The sequence below is a fragment of the Carassius carassius genome, chromosome 7, assembly GCF_963082965.1.
Source record: "Carassius carassius chromosome 7, fCarCar2.1, whole genome shotgun sequence".
Classification (NCBI taxonomy): domain Eukaryota; kingdom Metazoa; phylum Chordata; class Actinopteri; order Cypriniformes; family Cyprinidae; genus Carassius; species Carassius carassius.
The window spans coordinates 37,470,584-37,489,196 of NC_081761.1; the positions used below are offsets into that span (position 1 = coordinate 37,470,584).

An 18,613-nucleotide genomic window follows, 5' to 3' on the forward strand; every position below is an offset into this window, starting at 1 on the left:
ACAACATTGAATCAACGTTGAAATGCCGGCTTGGAACACATCCGATCCAGCTCATCTAATCATTCAGGCTAATTTGAAAACTACATGTTTTGTGTGTTGGAGCAGGGTTGGAACAAAAATCTGCAGGGCAGAGGCCCTCAAGGAACTGAGTTTGACACACCTAGAATAGGCCTATACATCTCAAACCAGTTGTTTTTAATTAAAGGAATCAGTTATTTCGAATGAAAAAAAATCACTATCAACAAAATTGATGTTTTTCAAACACAGAAGCTTCATTGTAAGTGGGATTGCGATGTATTTACCCACTGTTTAATGCAGGACATGAATGCATTTAACCTGCAGTTGCAAATGCAGAAATAATGTTTTGATATATAAGATAGAAAATGTTAAATACTCATTTGATATTATTATTATTATTATTATTAATAATAACAATAATAATAATAAAATCAGAAGATACTTTAAATGTGAATATAAAACAGCCAGTAGGTGCCAGAAAGTCATGGTTCATCAGTGAGTCATTGCGATTGAACCAAATCATTTAAACTGGTTATTAATTCAGGAACCAATCACCGTCATTGCGGAGAGAGACAAAACTGTGCTATGGTGGCTGTGTTTGGATTGATTTTTGTTGTCGAAATAGAGCAAAAACTGGCAATATGGTGTCTAAAACGCAAGTCTCCTAACTTCTTGTTTATTGAACTGTTGTAAAAAGAAATCTGTATGCCATCATGCTTATTTTTGAATTAAAAAAAGGCACTCTTCGTGTGATATTGATTTACTATATGAAATTATATAAATACATATGTAATGATAATAGTAATTGGAACCCGGTGTGGTTTTATTGATATGTCTGCGCATGTGCAGTAGCCATGTGTGTGTGGTGGCAGCATGCACGCTACAGTTGTAGCCACTAATAAAATTCCAACATTGCCTTTCAATTGTGAAGCTGTTTTATTTAATGGACTTACAAGATCAGAACCACATACATTTTCTGCCCCGAAAGGTATATCTTCAATTTTGTGATCATTGTAAAAGCATTTTAACAGACTGAATAGCGCAGTAAAAGAAAGCACTCTGAATGCGCGTGTGTAGTGGTATGGACTCAAGTAGTCATGTTTGTAGGGTTTCATTAATATTATTACTTATCATCTGTTAAATATGGTTCTTGCGTTAAATGTATATTAAAATATAATTGTATATAATACTGTATAATTATGACAACTTGAACATCACTTAGACCTGTAGACGCTGGCGGGTGACGCTAGAGGGTGATCATGAGCCGCAGGACATAGAGCTTAATTTATATATGAAGAAGCCACTCTGGCAGCCACTGATACACAATTGAAAGATTTCCACTTTCTCTCTCTGTTTATGTGTTTCTGCAGACAGTATACAGCAATAAAACAATATATGTGCCACCAGAAGTCTCCGCCTCTTCTGTGTGTGCAACATCATGGCGAGCCAGCCAGGAGAGAACTGCTGATTGGATGTGAGAGAGACAGTTCCTCCCTGAGACGAACCTAGAAATAACAGAAGATTCATCAATAAAGAAAATTCTAAAAAGTATATTAAAGAGACGGAATTCAAACCAAGAAAAAAAAATGGAAGAACTTCAAGACGGCATTAGTTCCAAGTTTCTGATGCTCGAGAAGCCTGAACTTATAAAAGTCTGCCTCCATCTAAAGTGCAGCGAGCCATCGGGTGAAGGTTTCTCAGGCCAAACGAGGCGAGCACTGATAAGGCTGGCAGAGGGAACATTGGATGAAATTGAGGAAAGTTTAGAAGAGGGGCAATACGCAGAGAGCCTTAATGAACTTTAGTGTTTCATCGAGTCCCTTAAGAAACCAGCCGAGCTCAAAGAGTCACCAGTAACCCAGGCTGAGATAGAGAAGCTAAGGAAAGAGTATGCAGAACTACAGCAGACACATGCAAATGCCCGTCGTGCATTAGAGGAACAGATTGGGCTACTTGAATTTAAACATCAGAAAGGAAAAGAGGAAATGAGTGTGAAAAAACAAGTCACAAGACATGAACCGATTCCAGAAGTTACTCTGAGGAGGGAATTCCGAGTCTCCGGACAGATTGGAGAGGCTGGCCAAAAGGAAAAATTGTCATACACAAGCCTCAACAACCAGATCGAATTAGGAGTGAGGAAGGGGTATGCAGAGGCAGAAATCATTGAAGCAGTTATCAGAGCAGTGAGTCCTGGCCTACCCCTCAGGGAACTCCTTGAAATTAAGCGAGACCTCACACTTTCCACATTAAAGACCATCCTCAGAGGACATTATAAAATAGACTCTTCATCTGATCTACTGCACAGGCTCATGAACATCTCTCAGGAACCCAAGGAGTCTGCTCAAAGTTTCCTGTTCCGAGCCATTGAACTGAGGGAGAAACTACTGTGGACATCTGGAGATGAGCAGGATGGAGAAAAGTTTAGCCCGGAGCTCATCCAACGAAAGTTTCTTCGCTCTGTGGAGACAGGCCTTCTAAATGATGCAGTTAAGTTCCAAGTCAAACCATACCTTAGTGATCCTAAAATAGCAGATGAAGTGTTGATTGAGGAAATCGGTAAAGCTGCTAATCTGGAATTGGAGAGACAAACAAAGTTAAAGAAAGCAGTGACTCAAAAGCCTCTTAGACTAAGTGAAGTTCAAACAGTAGAACATGTCTTCAACACTGAGCGATATTCAAGCAGCGAGATGGAGACTCAAGGACAGAGGAAAGAGACATTAATGAAAGACATTAACACTGTCAAAGACAAGAAGAAACAGATACTGACAATGACACTGCTAAAGCAATTGAAGACCTCAGAGCAAACGTCATGGAAATGACCAAAATGTTCAGAGAGACAATGGAAGCGACCAGATCACAGTTTCACCCACCCATGACTCCACTTCGAACTGAGAGGAGGCCCAAAGGCTGCCATTCATGCCAGGAGGCCCAAAGAGGTGAAGAGTGCAGGCACTGTTATCGCTGCGGACAAGATGGACATTTGTCACGGGGCTGTCGACAAAGGAGGCCGGCATCGGGAAATGGGAGGGGACTGCTGAGCTGGACCCCCCAGTAGTCCATTCTGCCATCGGGTCCCAGATGAGTTCAGAAGCGCGACAGACATCCAGACCTGTGCAAAGCAAACAAGACAGTAAAGAAAATAACATTCAACCTGCTACTCACCCAGATGTGACCAATTCTGTTGATAAGTTACTATCCCTTGCTACGCCTAAACTTTTGAACATCATTGGAAAAAGGTGCCTGGTCCACTGCCACCTCAACGATGTCGCAGTTGAAGCCTTATGGGACACAGGAGCCCAAGCCAGTATTATCAACGCAGACTGGAGAGAACAACACTTACCACATACCATCGTCAGACCGATTGAGGAGCTCCTGTGGCCAGGAACATTGACTGGATTGGCCGCCAATCGCACAGAGATCCCTTTTGATGGCTGGGTGGAAGTGAGCTTCCGATTAAGTGATGATCCAGGTAAAGAAGGGACCCTGCAAGTACCTATGCTCGTGGCAAGTGATATTAGCGTGGCTGAAAACCCTATCATCGGCTACAATATAATTGAAGAGATAATTACCAGGTGGGAGAAACTGAGACCACGGTCCAGTACTGTCTGTAGGGTAAGCAAAGCTTTCTCTATTTCAATAAATAAGGCAAGATCCATGCTTAAACTGTTGAAGATAAATTCAAATGTGACAGTTGGAACTGTACGAGTTGGTAAACAAAGAATCCAGGTCAATGCATGGCAAATAACCACTGTCTATGCACAAGCACACAATGGACTGCAATTTCAAGAACAAAGCCTGTTATTCGCTCCAAGTGAACCATCACCACTACCAGAAGGTTTAGTAATGCAGGAAGGCATAGTCAAAGTCGGTAATGGGAAGACAGCGAAAGTGCCAATTGCCATCGCTAATACAGCCAGTCACCCAGTCATACTTACGCCAAGACTCATCGTTGGCCACCTGGAAGTGGTAAAGACAACTTACCCAATAGCAACAGACTCTTTCCAGAGAAATGACACTCAGATGGAGCAGGTGATAGAACAGCCAACATCCACGGTGCAGACATGTGGGGTGAGTGTTACACCACATCAATCAAAGAGAACCAGTCAGTGGGATCCACCAATAAAACTTGAACACTTAACAGAGTCACAGCAACAGATTGTACGACAACTGTTAAAGGAAGAGTGCAATGCTTTTGCCTTTGATGATAATGATGTTGGTTGCATCCCCTCACTCAACATGCATAATACACTCCATGACAAATCACCAGTGCAAAAGACTTACATTTCTGTGCCCAAGCCACTTTTACAGGAGGTGAAGGAGTATCTCCAAGATCTCATTACTCCTCGCCAGTCATATGTGTGAGGAAAAAGGACGGGAGCCTAAGACTCTGCTGTGACTATCGTGAATTAAATCGCAAGTCTGTACCTGACAGGCACCCCATTCCCAGGATCCAGGATGCGCTGGACTCCCTCAGTGGCAGTTCTTGGTTTTCAGTCTTGGACCAAGGGAAGGCCTATCACCAAGGATTCCTGGATGTCGAGAGCCGACCCCTAACAGCCTTTATAACCCCTGGGGACTATTTCAATGGAACAGGATTCCATTTGGCCTAAGTTCAGCTCCAGCTGAGTTCCAGAGGAACATGGAAGCCTGTGCAAAGTACCTCTTTCGATGATCATGTGACTCATGTTCGCACAGTCCTACAGAGATACCAGAAACATGGAGTCAAACTCAGTCCACACAAATGTGAACTGTTCCAAAGGAAAGTGCGGTTCTTGGGCCGTATCGTGTCTGAGGATGGATACTCCATGGATCCAGCTGAAATAGCCCCGGTACAGGCCCTGAAGCTCCGAAAACCAGCTACAGTGGGAGATCTGAGAAAAATTATGGGATTCCTCTCCTATTATAGGACCTACATACCAAATTTCTCTCGCCTGGCAAGACCTCTCTATCAGCTCATAGCGACACCACCTCAAAGCACAGAACCTGCTGAGCCTAAGGGAAAGAAAAGAAGAGTCAGTACTAAGTCAAAAGGGCAGTTATCTCCCAACACCCCCATACCTTGGACACAGACTCATCAAGATGTGTTGAACAAACTGATTGACCACTTAATAAAGCCACCAATCCTTGCTTATCCTGATCTGACTTTACCATTTGTTCTCCATTGTGATGCGTCACAGGATGGTTTGGGGGCAATCCTGTATCAAAACAAAATGGGAAGATGTCAGTGATTGCATATGGGTCAAGGACTCTCACACCACCGGAGAAAAACTACCACATGCATTCAGGAAAACTAGAATTTCTCGCTCTTAAGTGGGCGGTTTGCGAACGCTTTAGGGATTATTTGTTCCATGCTCCACATTTCGAAGTATACACAGATAATAATCCCTTAACGTATATTTTGACAACAGCCAAACTCAATGCAACATGGCACCGTTGGGTCGCAGAGCTGGCAGATTTTAATTTCACCATCAAATACCGGCCTGGGAGATGCAATGCAGATGCAGATGGCTTGTCGAGGATGCCGCTTGACATTGACCAGTACATGAAACTGTGCACAGAGGAGATAAACCAAGATGTGATAAGTGCTGCAGTGCAGGGTGTGGTTTTAACGTTGAAGGATGTTCCTCTGTGGACAAGTGGAATTCACTTACAAGCTGTACATCTGGTGGAAGACAACATCTCACTACCCACTAATCTGTGTCTGTCGCAGGAGCAGATCAAACAATCCCAAGAGAAAGACCCAGTTATCAGCCGTGTCCTGGAGTACAAAAAGAATAACAGTCGTCCATTCGGCCACACTCTCAAAAAAGAATGCCAGGAGACCAGAATCCTTTTGAAACAGTGGACACGACTGCACTTGAGTGATGAAGGAGTCCTGTACAGAAAAGCAGGAAAGAGAAATCAGCTTATTCTACCGAAAGAACATCATAAAACGGTTTACAGAGAGTTGCATCAAGAGATGGGGCATCTTGGAACAGAGAGGACTCTAAGTCTAATTCGTGAAAGATTCTATTGGCCCCATATGCAAAAAGACACAGAGCACTTTGTGACACGTGTATGTGAGTGCCTGAAAAGAAAAAAAACCTCATAAGATTACAAAAGCCCCATTGGTTTCAATTCAAACCACCTACCCTTTCCAGCTTGTGTCCATTGACTTTCTCCACCTTGAGAAGTGCAAAAATGGTTACGAGTACATACTTGTAGTGATGGACCATTTTACACGTTTTGCCCAGGCTTACGCCACAAGAAATAAGTCGGCAAGAACTGTGGTACAGCACGTCTTTGGTGATTTTGCCCTCAAGTTTGGCTTCCCTGAAAAAATCCACCACGACATGGGAAGAGAATTTGAGAATCACCTGATGGATCAGTTGCAAGAGGTTTGCGGTGTGCGTGGGTCTCACACAACCCCATACCACCCAATGGGCAACGGGCAAGTTGAAAGGTTCAACAGGACGCTCTTGTCCATGCTCAGGACACTGAGTGATACTAAGAAGGCTGACTGGAAAAACTCGCTGTCCAAAGTGGTGCATGCATACAACTGCACCCGTTCTGAAGCAACTGGCTTCTCTCCATATTATCTGCTATTCGGACGTTCACCCCGGCTTCCCATCGATCTCATGTTCAACCTGCAGGCGACTGAGAAACAGCAGAATTATGCAGAGTATGTTGCAAACTGGCAAACACGGATACAGGAAGCCTATGATATTGCATCAAAGACTGCAATAAAAGAGGCCTTGAGAGGAAAAAAATATTATGACAAGAAAATTCATGGCATTGAGCTTTTGCCTGGCAACAGAGTCTTACTCAGAAACCTAAGTGAAAGAGGAGGACCAGGTAAACTGCGCTCACACTGGGAAGATTGTGTGTACACGGTGATAAGTCGGAAAAGCCCTGATGGTCCTGTGTACGAGATCAGACCAGAGAAAGGAGGACAGAATCGGGTGGTGCACAGAAACCTCTTGCTGCCCTGTGACAGTTTACCTGTAGAAAAGCCAGACAGTATACAGCAATCAGAATCAGAATCAGAATGAGCTTTATTGCCAGGTATGTTCACACATACGAGGAATTTGTTTTCGTGACAGAGCTCCGCAGTGCAACATAACAGCGACAGAACAAAAAACACAATAAGGAAAAAAAAATACAAAAAAATACAAATAGGTGGGTAAGGATTGACAATATACAAATTGACAATGTATGGCAGGTATATTAAAAAGAGCATTTATGTATGTACATGTATATTATGTGGAAAAATTGTAACTGTACGCTAAGTATGTGTGTTTGGATAAATAAGTGTATGTGTATATAAATATAAATATAAGTAGTATAGTGTGTTCCATGTATGTACATGTATATTATGTGCAAAAGATTTACGTGTACGCTAAGTATGTGTGTTGGATAAAAAGTGTAGTGTATATAAATATAAATAGTGTAGTGTGTCCCACAGTTATTATCAGCTGTTCATAAGATGGATTGCCTGAGGGAAGAAACTGTTCCTGTGTCTGGTCGTTCTGGTGCTCAGTGCTCTGTAGCGTCGACCAGATGGCAACAGTTCAAAGAGGGAGTGTGCTGGATGTGAGGGGTCCAGAGTGATTTTAACAGCCCTTTTGCTCACTCTGGATAAGTACAGTTCTTGAATAGATGGGAGGGTTGTACCGATAATTCGCTCAGCAGTCCGGACTACCCTCTGTAGTCTTCTGAGGTCAGATTTAGAAGCTGAGCTGAACCAGACAGTTACTGAAGTGCAGAGGATGGATTCGATGATGGTGGAGTAGAACTGTTTCAGCAGATCCTGTGGCAGGTTAAACTTCCTCAGCTGGCGAAGGAAGTACAACCTCTGCTGGGCCTTTTTCACAATGGAGTCAATGTGAATGTCCCACTTCAGGTCCTGAGAGATAGTGGTGCCCAGGAACCTGAATGACTCCACTGCAGTCACAGTGCTGTTCATGATGGTGAGTGGGGGGAGTGCAGGGGGGTTTCTCCTGAAGTCCACGATCGTCTCCACTGTTTTGAGCGTGTTAAGCTCCAGGTTGTTGAGAATGCACCAGACAGCCAGCTCTTTAACCTCCTGTCTGTAAGCAGACTCGTCACCGTCCTGAATGAGGCCGATGAGTGTGGTGTCATCTGCAAACTTCAGGAGCTTGACAGAGGGGTCCTTAGATGTGCAGTCATTAGTGTACAGGGAGAAGAGCAGTGGGGAGAGAACACAGCCCTGGGGAGCTCCGGTGCTGATTGTACGGGTGCTGGATGTGTATTTTCCCAGCCTCACTAGCTGCTGCCTGTCTGTCAGGAAGCTGTTGATCCACTGACAGACGGAGGTGGGCACGGAGAGCTGAGTTAGTTTGGGCAGGAGGAGGTTTGGGATGATCGTGTTGAAGGCAGAGCTGAAGTCCACAAACAGGATCCTCACATAGGTCCCCGGTCTGTCTAGGTGTTGCAGAACATAATGCAGTCCGATGTTTACTGCATCGTCCACAGACCTGTTTGCTCTGTAGGCAAACTGAAGAGGATCCAGCAAGGGTCCAGTGATGTCCTTCAGGTGGGCCAGCACCAGTTTTTCAAATGACTTCATGACTACAGACGTTAGAGCCACAGGCCTGTAGTCATTTAGTCCTGTAATTTTGGATTTCTTTGGGATGGGGATGATGGTGGAGCGTTTGAAGCATGAAGGGACTTCGCACAGCTCCAGCGATCTGTTGAAGATCTTTGTGAAGATGGGGGCCAGCTGGTCAGCACAGGATTTCAGACAGGCTGGTGTAACACAATCTGGGCCTGGTGCTTTTTTCCTTTTCTGCTTCCTGAAGACCTGGCGCACCGCATCCTCGCTGATCTGTATTGCAGGTGTGGGGGAGAGGGGGGATGCAGGAGGTGTGAATGGTGAGAGCGCTTGATTGGAGAGGTGTTCAGGGTGGGTTGCAGGAGTTGTGAGTGGTGTGAACAGTTGTTTGGAGAGGCATTCAGGGTTGGTTGCAGGAGTTGTGAATGGTGAGAGCGGTTGATTGGAGAGGTGTTCAGGGTTGGTTGCAGGAGTTGTGAATGGTGTGAACGGTTGTGTGGAGAGGCATTCAGGGTTGGTTGCAGGAGCTGTGAATGGTGTGAACGTTTGTTTGGAGAGGCATTCAGGGTTGGTTGCAGGAGTTGTTATTGGTGTGAACGGTTGTGTGGAGAGGTGTTCAGGGCAGGTGATGGGTGTTCTTTCAAACCGGCAGTAAAACTCGTTCAGATCGTCTGCCAGTCGTTGATTTTCCACAGTGCTGGGGGGTGGTGTCTTGTAATTGGTGATCTTCTTTAGGCTTTTCCACACTGATGCGGAGTCGTTCGAAGTGAACTGAGTCCTTATTTTTTCAGAATAATTCCTCTTTGCCACTTTGATCTCCTTTTCCAGTGTGTATTTAGCCTGTTTATACAAGACATTGTCCCCCTTCACGTAAGCATCTTCTTTGGCCTGACGGAGCTGTCTGAGTTTTGCAGTGAACCACGGTTTATCATTGTTGTAATTTAGTTGAGTCTTGGTAGGAATACACATATCCTCACAGAAACTGATATATGATGTTACGGTCTCTGTGAGTTCGTCCAGATCGGTGGCAGCAGCTTCAAAAACACTCCAATCAGTGAGGTCAAAACAAGATTGTAAATCCTGCTCTGCTTCATTAGTCCATCTTTTTACAGTCCTTAATACAGGTTTAGCTGATTTTAGTTTCTGCCTGTAGGTCGGTATAAGATGAACCAGAAGGTGATCAGAATGTCCCAAAGCTGCTCGTGGAACAGAGTGAAATGCATCCTTTATTGTTGTGTAACAGTGATCCAATATATTACTGTCTCTTGTGTGACAAGTAACATGCTGTCTGTATTTTGGCAGTTCACGGGAGAGATTGGCTTTATTAAAGTCCCCAAGAATGATTAAAACAGAGTCTGGGTGTTGTTGTTCTGTCTCTGTGATCTGCTCAGCGAGTTTCTGTAAAGCTGAGCTCACGTGCGCTTGAGGAGGGATGTAAACACTAACCAGAATGAACGAATGAAACTCCCGCGGCGAATAGAACGGCTTGCAGTTAATGAAGAGCGTTTCGAGATTTGAGCAGCACGTCTTCTTTAACACAGTTACATCTGTACACCACCGTTCATTGATGTAAAAGCATGTCCCGCCGCCGCGCGATTTCCCCGTTGATTCTGCGTCGCGATCCGCTCTAAACAGCTGAAAGTCCGGCAGATGGAGCGCGCTGTCCGGTATGGTGTCATTCAGCCAAGTTTCCGTGAAACACAGAGCAGCAGAGTGGGAGAAATCTTTATTTGTCCGAGAGAGCAGAAGCAGTTCGTCCGTTTTGTTGGGTAGAGAGCGGAGATTTGCCAGATGGATGCTAGGCAACGGCGTTCGAAATCCGCGTTTTCTGAGTCTCACGAGCGCTCCCGCTCGCTTTCCCCGCCTGCGCGTCCTCTTGAAGCGTGTGATCAGGGCAGCCGCTCCGACGACAAGAATGTCCAGCAAAACATCAGAATAGTCGAAAACCGGTGAAATATCGGGAGATGTGTGTTGCCGAATATCCAGCAATTCGTCCCTGGTGAAACTGATTGCAGGAATATAACTAAAGACAGGACAAACTAACAAAAACACAAAAACAACTGCAGAGCACGTCACGGAGGCAGCCATCCTGTATCGGCGCCACTCAGAGGTAAAACAATATATGTGCCACCAGAAGTCTCCGCCTCTTCTGTGTGTGCAACACGTGCACTAGTCTAATCTACTAGACTTCAGAGCACTGTTAGCGTTTGGTTTGGTTTTTGGCAAAATACTGATAATGTCAGATCACACATTGTTAAAATAGCAATTACGATATTATTACAGACGATATATATCATACACCCTGCACCACTGTCTATTTGGCTAATTTGTGAAAACCTTTTGCTAAACTGTCAAAGCTTCATTTTAACCACCCATGCAATGCTGCAAGTGTTTATCTTACCTCTACATGCTTGCAGAGGGTTGATGTCGAAATTTTATAAACTGATAGTTTGGACTTTCTAAGCGAACACAATTTACACCGCATAATAGAGCTTAAATATGGCCAGGGCTTCACTTAATTTCCTTCGAGTTCAACTTCAGCAGAATACGAAAGGGTTTTTTTTCAGTGGGGTTTGCACCATAACGCCTGTCTTGTCCGTCTGCATCTTTCTTGTGATTTTAGAGCCAGTTTGTTCTCCTGCCCAGTATTTACTGCAGTAGTTTCCAGGGAGCGATTTTATTTATTCTTCCTCCTATCATAATGGACACCTAAAATGGCATCTTTATTGTCGAATCTGTCCCCATGGGACATGATGACAACAAAGGTGCTTTCTGAGTTTGGATGTTCATGATGTTCACTATTTATTGCCTGTGAATAAATTATCAATGCTTAAAAGAAATACATGGTATAAAATACATAGTCTGATTAGACTTAAATATGTGTTCACATTTCTATTTCCACACTAGAAATTTACTAGCTCTACTCTATTGGTTTTATGAAGCCAGAATTTGTCTTACTCACATCTCCAGAGAGATTTACTAGTTTACTAGTGTGGTTAAACTCTTACCAGACCTGCAATTTCCTTTTGAAGTTTTAAATATGTGCATCATTTTATATGTATTTGTTCAGGTTTATAACAATCTATTATCCATATAATATCTATTTAATCATATTATATATTTGCTTATACTAATATAAACAAAAAAATCAAACATGATCTATTATGAATTTATCTCTGGCTGAGGCAATCATAAAAAGACAGTTGACGGGCCACTGCTGCCCCTAGTCATGAAAGCTTATCATTTGCATGTGTTTTTAAGCCGTGCTAATTTAAACATTCAAAAGAGTTTAAAGCATTCAAATACAAGCCATGGAAAAACTCAACTGAGTACTCTTGGACGTGTATCATTATAATGGAAACATTATCTCTTAAAGTGACACCGCCCATGTTAATCCAAGAAACAGAATGAAAGAAAATCACTCATTGCTCTTAACTGAATTACTTTGTAGTTTTAACAAGAATTAATCCACAGTCAAACAAAAAATTATTCAGACACCAGATATAATTTTTGGTATTTATTCATTTTTTACTAGTAGGTGCAGGACACTAAAGTTAATTTATGTAAGTGAGAATAGCAAAATAAAGTAAACTGTGACACACTAAACATTCTACATTCAGTTAACTATCAGTAAAATTTATAAAATAATTGGGACCAAAAAATTCTTCAGACACATTGATTTGTTGATAACACTTTTCTTTAATTGCTAATGCACCCTTTTCACACCACAGACAGAACTAAATTAAGCATTGCTTGGTAACTGTTCAACAAAGTATTGATAGTTGTGTAAATATTGTCATACTGACAGCTTCCTGAGGATTTGGTTGATTTTAATCCATTACATATCTTTCTATCAATGTTATCTGACTTTGAGATTATTAAGATGAATTTGTTCTGACACAGTTTAACTCTTGTCATATTTTATTACAATTTTCTAAACTATAGCAAATAAACTGTGATAATGTGAGAAATGTTGAAGATGTCTGATTAAATGTAGTTTTGACTGTATATATCCTTTTTACAGTGAAGACTATGCAGTGCTATCTTACATTTAATTATTCAGTTTCTGTACCTGGACACCTACAAACTTGAAAAAACTTAAACATTGTGTAAATAGCACAAGTAAATCAATAGAACAAACATACAAATTAAACAACTTCAAACAGGTCCCACTGGTACCTGCACCCGGCCCTGTCACACTTGCTCTCTAAAGTCCAGATACAATTAGACAATGTCTTGGAATAATTTTAAGTAATTGTTTAGCAGGAGGACTTGGCAATCTGGTGAAATTCTTCCAAATACAGAAAGGAGAAATCCACTATCTATAGATAACCTCAGCGTATCAAATATAAAACTATTACTGTTTATCTAAACTATTTAAAGCTGTTTTTAGCAATCTGTATAAAGTGCTATAGAAACAAACATTGCTATAGGTTCTGTTTGAAGACAGTTTTCTTGTAGTCTGCACTTTCTTTGCTGCTTTGTTTAGAGGTTCCCTTTCTGTTAAGAAATAAAGCCTTCCTCAGAAGCACATGTTTTTGTCAATCCGGTTTATTTAGTGTGAAGGGGAGGGGCTCTGGAATGGTAATACATTCATAACAAGTAACTCGAAATATATGTGTTGTGCAATATAGGACAAAACAGACGAACTGTGTGAGCTGTTACAAGACAATCCAGATCATGTTGAACTTGATTGGGATGGAAAATAAAATGAGGGTGCAAATAAACCAAACATCACTTACCACGACTGCCACAGATACAGACACAAACAGCAGACCAGTAGTAGAAACAACATCACATTTATTAGATGAGAGAATAACTTTGACTTCTGCTGTTGTTTAAATTCATTCTTTTTGTGAGTTACTGTAGAAATACAGACATGATGTGTTTATGTTAGAAACATCACAGGTTTCTTAACTAACTGAAAGCACACCCTTTTTCATCAATTACTGATTTGCAGAAAGACAATTAATAACTAGATTACAGATGAATAAAATCTTAAAACAATGTTCCCTTGATTTTATTTTGGTGGCTGTGTTGCGGTAGATGGGATTGTTCCTGCTGAACTCTTCCTAATCAGCTAGAACTCGCTTGGAGAAGGAGAGAGAAAAGAGAAGATGTTTGTTATACTGTATGAGAAATATACACTGGTCTGCATCAGACATAAATCATAACACATACAGTGTTTTCCTTTACCTTTCTGAAGTTTCACATCGAGGCGCTTTGCGAGATCATTCTGGTTGATGTTGAGCAGCACTTGTACTGCAACGGTCCCAGCGTTAGTGCTGTACTTCTGCACCATGCAATCCACCACATCCTGCCGATCAGCGTTCTCCAGAGCCGCTCGAGGAATGGCCTCGATGTCTGCTGCCACACCGTTCCACAGGTGCCAGACGAACTTCTTGAACTCCGCATTCATTAGCTGCTCAAGTGCCTCACTTATCAGATTTTTAGTGGCATCCATTTTCTGTCACTGCATGGGAGAAAAAAGGACAAAACAGTCTCGATTGGTCTGGAGCCACTAGCTGTTCTCTTATTATCTGTTAAATCCACTGCCTAGTAATAGAGAAGTGTCAAGAGCCAGTTTGACCAATCAGACTGAGCTACAGGGGAAATTAGTCCTCTACATCAACACCATTTTGAGGTGACAAAAGATATATCAATATAATGGAATGACATGTGGAAAAAGTATATATACATACATACATATATATATATATATCTAGCAATAAATGAGTGACTGGACCGTATAATTATTTTTCAGATGGAGTTAATCTTCTAATTAGTTCATTTTCTATGTTTTATGTCTGACAGAAGTACTGCACCTGGCTTAGGAAATCACAACATTCAGTCTTTTGGTTATTAAAGAGGATCAATGTTTAAAACACGCAGAGAAAAGAAAGTGAAGAGGTCTACTATTAATAAGATTTAGCTACAGCTCTTTCTATGTTAAAAGTAAAAAGAAAAACTATAGGATACTTACATGTCTGACTGAACCCAAAATTTGTCTGCAGTTTCTTGTTCTCTTCAGTTTGAGGTTTCAATTTCTCTTAAGGTCTCGCCCACACTGGTAACAAAGTATCCGCCTTTTTCATGTAAAGTATGTCCCACAATGCTTTGCATATATGCTTTGCTTTTATTACAGCAACTTCTACAACATACTACGTATAAACAATAAATTATTGCAAATAATATTGCTTTAAGTAAGTAATGACGAAGCTGCTCAGTTGCATCAGTGATAAATCTTTTAATGGAGAATAAGGACAAAACTGATCTGGAGCCATTGTACACTAATTGTGCTCATCAAAGTGGTGAATTCATGTAACGAACAAAACTGTTCACAATGTTGTCCAACACCATTCTGATATGGCAGGAAACCCTGCACAAATATACTGTGTTTAAAGGACAACAAACAAATCTGAGATGATCAGTTTCTTTATATATGTCTTTATGATTCACAATCATGTGAAAGCATGCATTTTAAATGACCTCGTATCATCTGAATGATCTTATTAATGCTCAGGTGATTTATTCCATTGATTTACTGTATTGCTTAGTGTGTTGATGAGAGGATATACTATAACGATTTCTTTATTATCATTGCTATTTTAAGATATCAGTTGGATAAAAATGGTTTGCATAATGTAAGCATAATTATCAAACAGTCAAACTGAACAAAAGGAAGATGATAGACTTGGCCAGTGAGAGTGTTTCTGTGTGCAACGATAATGTTTTTGACTTGTTTATTTGGGGCATTTGGTTGTTTTTTGTGTTTCAGAACATCATGTTTCTTTTTTTTTTAAATAATAATAACAACGCTATTTTTTACTTATTCTTGCAATTGACTTATACTATTAATTTGATAAATTATTAAAAATCATATATTTTTAAACAACAATAACAAATACACAATAAATTGTGTTTAAAATTGTGGATTGTAGTATCCAAATGTTGTGCAGACTTGTCAAACTGTCACGCTGTCTGGTCTCTGTTTCCACTAGTGGTGTCACTTCCCCATACGCACCTCACCGTAGACACTACAATTCCCACAAAGCCTTGTCTCTTCATCACAGTAATTGCACTCCTGTTAATTGCACTCATGTGTCTTCACTTGATAGTCATTATCCTGCCTATATTAACCGGCCTTTTTCTGTTTGTCTTCATGGAGTCCTTTCATTCCGTCACCCAGTTTCCTCGTCTTCCGAGTTTCTGATTCCTGTTCCTTCTCTGTTTGTTTGTTGTTTGGAAGGATTTCTGGTTTTGACCCTTGCTTGTTGGATTCTGATTTGGTTACCCATTAAAACCCACACTGCGTTTGGATCGATCGTCTCCTGTGTTTCCCTGGGTTCTGATCGTAACACAAAAAAAATAAAAACTTTTAACAGCTTACACCTCTCTAAATCCAGCCAACAGAGCAATAAAAAAAATAATGAATGATTTAAATGGTTCTTTTCAAACAGATGTTAAATCTGTATTTAAAGTTAAATAAGATTATGTGTTAATTATTTGCATGTTTATCTCTAAAGGGGAAGCTGAAAGCAGCTGTTCGTCCAGCTGATCCTGTTGTCATTACAGAAGGGTGCAGCACAAGATGAAACGATCTGTAATTACAATCAGGTGACAATAATTGCATTCCGTAGACATTTTATTAGATCAGTAACAACAGGCAGGAAGACTGGGGAGTTTTGTGATACATTTTATGAAATCTTTACATACTTGAAGTGTTAAGAAAATAGCAGGAAGACTGAAGACACAAACACTAGTATACACACAACCCAAACGACCCAGCCAGAATAAATAGACAACACACCCCTACGCTCCACGATCTTAAAACATCATGTTTAGAGCTCATGAAGGTGAGTTTAACACTTGAGTTTAACAAATGAAATCATCATCCAGAGGAGGGATCCATGAGCTCTCAACCCAAATACAAACGAAACAACAGTGAGCTTCCTGTTGAATGCTGACGACATCCTTATAAAGATCACACCTCGTCTGAACCGCCAGTGGTGATCATACACCCCATCATTAAACCTATCAGAGACCAGAGAGAACAAGAACGAGGAGAAAGAACACAACACAGCAGATACCAAAGACACCGATCGTAACACAGGACATACAGTAGACAGGATTGAACAAGTGGAAAGTTAATACAAACTAAGAGTCCATGATCAAGTTCAGCATAAGAGATCAAAAACACAGAGTTACATCAGTGTAGTTCATTTCTAATCATTTGAACTGGTGTACTTACAACTGACCTGGTAGCAGTACAACTTTTTGCTTTTACTTGAATGATGACAAGGACACCTTTCTTCATGTTGGGACGAAAGCAACTTCACATGCTCAGACTTTTAATGACGGTCACTAATCTAGCCGTCTCAGTGTGCATCCCTGAATTATAACAGCATTATAAACAGGTATGGTTTGTTTTCTAAAAGAAAATATGCATGAGTTTATCAGTGTATAAGTTTGGTGTGTTTGTTTGTGTATGTTCAGTGCAAAATACACACATTCAGATACAGAACTGAGTTCAGAAGCTCTCGATGTTTCCACACATCTGGGTAACTTGAAGTACGAAGTGTGGGAGAAGATGAGGGACACCTGCTCTTACTGTGAGAACTAGATCCAGCATTACATTTGAAGCTGGACCTCTTTTTTGTTTGTTGTCGTTGTGATAGTGCCTCAGTCTATATTAGACTATATTTACACTGGGGTTTTAGGAGACTAATCAGATTAAGATTGATGACAATAGAAACAAATTAAATAAAAGACACGCATGCATAGTTCTACTGTACCTGTAAAATAAAGACAGGAATGTGTTAAGTGTTATAAATTACAATTGTAGCTTCTGTAAACAAAATCAAATCATTTTAATTTACACAACAAATGACCATACACATATGCACGTCTTAATTCCTTCACTTCCAAATACTTAGCATTTAATATATAGCCTAAAATCAAAAGCTTTTAAGAGTACTGGCGAAATACTGTCAACTTCTGTCCACCTGTGGATGTGTAAGTAAAGAGAATCTAGCACACATTGCATTTCTGAATGTGTGTGTGTGTGTGTGTGTTAAGGGTTTGCAAACCACCTCACAGTTTTGAAGTGTTGACTGAGGACATCTGCTGGTCACAGTCGAGTAAATGAAGTCTCAGTTACAATAATAGCCTACATTTGTGTTTATATTTAAGATTAAAATGATACGGAAATGACTAATAGCACACATACGTCTGAAAGATGTTAAAGATCACTTGATCTGGAAATCATCTGCTGTGTACAAGCAACAAGATGTCAGTTGTACATATGTTCTAAACCATTAACATCTTAAAGACATCTAATAGACATCTGTTTGACATCTGATAAGAGATTAGTAGTATTCCAGATGAGCAAACACACACAAAAGATGATATGCAGATGTCAAATAGATAAATGTACGTGTACTTGGTGACATTGTATATGTATTGTTATTTTTTTAATTACTTGGAAACGTCTTATTATTATTAAAATAATTTTTTTTTTACTAATAAGTTGCCACTTGCCAGTATCTACAACTTTTTAAATGCTTATGCAGATTTAAATGTGATGCTGAGTCCCAATTCGCATACTATCCGTCCTAAATAGTATACGAAACTAGAATTAGTACGTCCCAAATCGTAGTATGTTGAAAAGAGTATTCCAAAGATACCCGGATGGTCTACTATTTCCGGTTAGAATTCGAAGTGCAGATCAATGCACACTCTAACATAGACATCATATAAAAGATGTCTATGCACTCTAAGGGATAATATTGCCCACAACCCATTGCGTGCGGGAGGGAGGAGCTTTGCGATGGCTTTGTTACACACACTGCACATGAACGTCAGAACCAGCTGCCTCACAAACGACCTGCGTTTGGTTCTACGACGACGCCGCCCTGCTTCTTCACCCCTCAACTTGGTAGAAGAACACATTGTAAAATGTATTGTGAAAAAAAAACGATGAAAAAAAGATGGGAATAGTAAATAAAATTTTATTGGACATACAAGAATGAATGAAACGTT

The 18,613-nt window shown here is 40.8% G+C and overlaps 1 protein-coding gene across 2 annotated transcripts; it reads right to left on the bottom strand.

Moving 5' to 3' along the window:
* Window positions 1-13,352: 13,352 nt before the first annotated feature.
* On the bottom strand, window positions 13,353-14,677 carry LOC132144172 (caspase b-like). Of its 2 annotated transcripts, XM_059554936.1 has the most exons (3): window positions 14,556-14,677; window positions 13,769-14,045; window positions 13,353-13,662 (listed from the first exon to the last, which is right to left on the bottom strand). In XM_059554936.1, the coding sequence occupies exons 2-3, from the start codon at window positions 14,034-14,036 to the stop codon at window positions 13,649-13,651; spliced, it is 282 nt and encodes a 93-aa protein (XP_059410919.1). In that variant the 5' UTR covers window positions 14,037-14,045; window positions 14,556-14,677; the 3' UTR covers window positions 13,353-13,648. The 2 variants fall into 2 exon arrangements, with proteins under 2 accessions (XP_059410919.1, XP_059410918.1); XM_059554935.1 differs by lacking the exon at window positions 14,556-14,677 and having other exon boundaries at window positions 13,769-14,235.
* Between the last annotated feature and the right edge of the window lie 3,936 nt (window positions 14,678-18,613).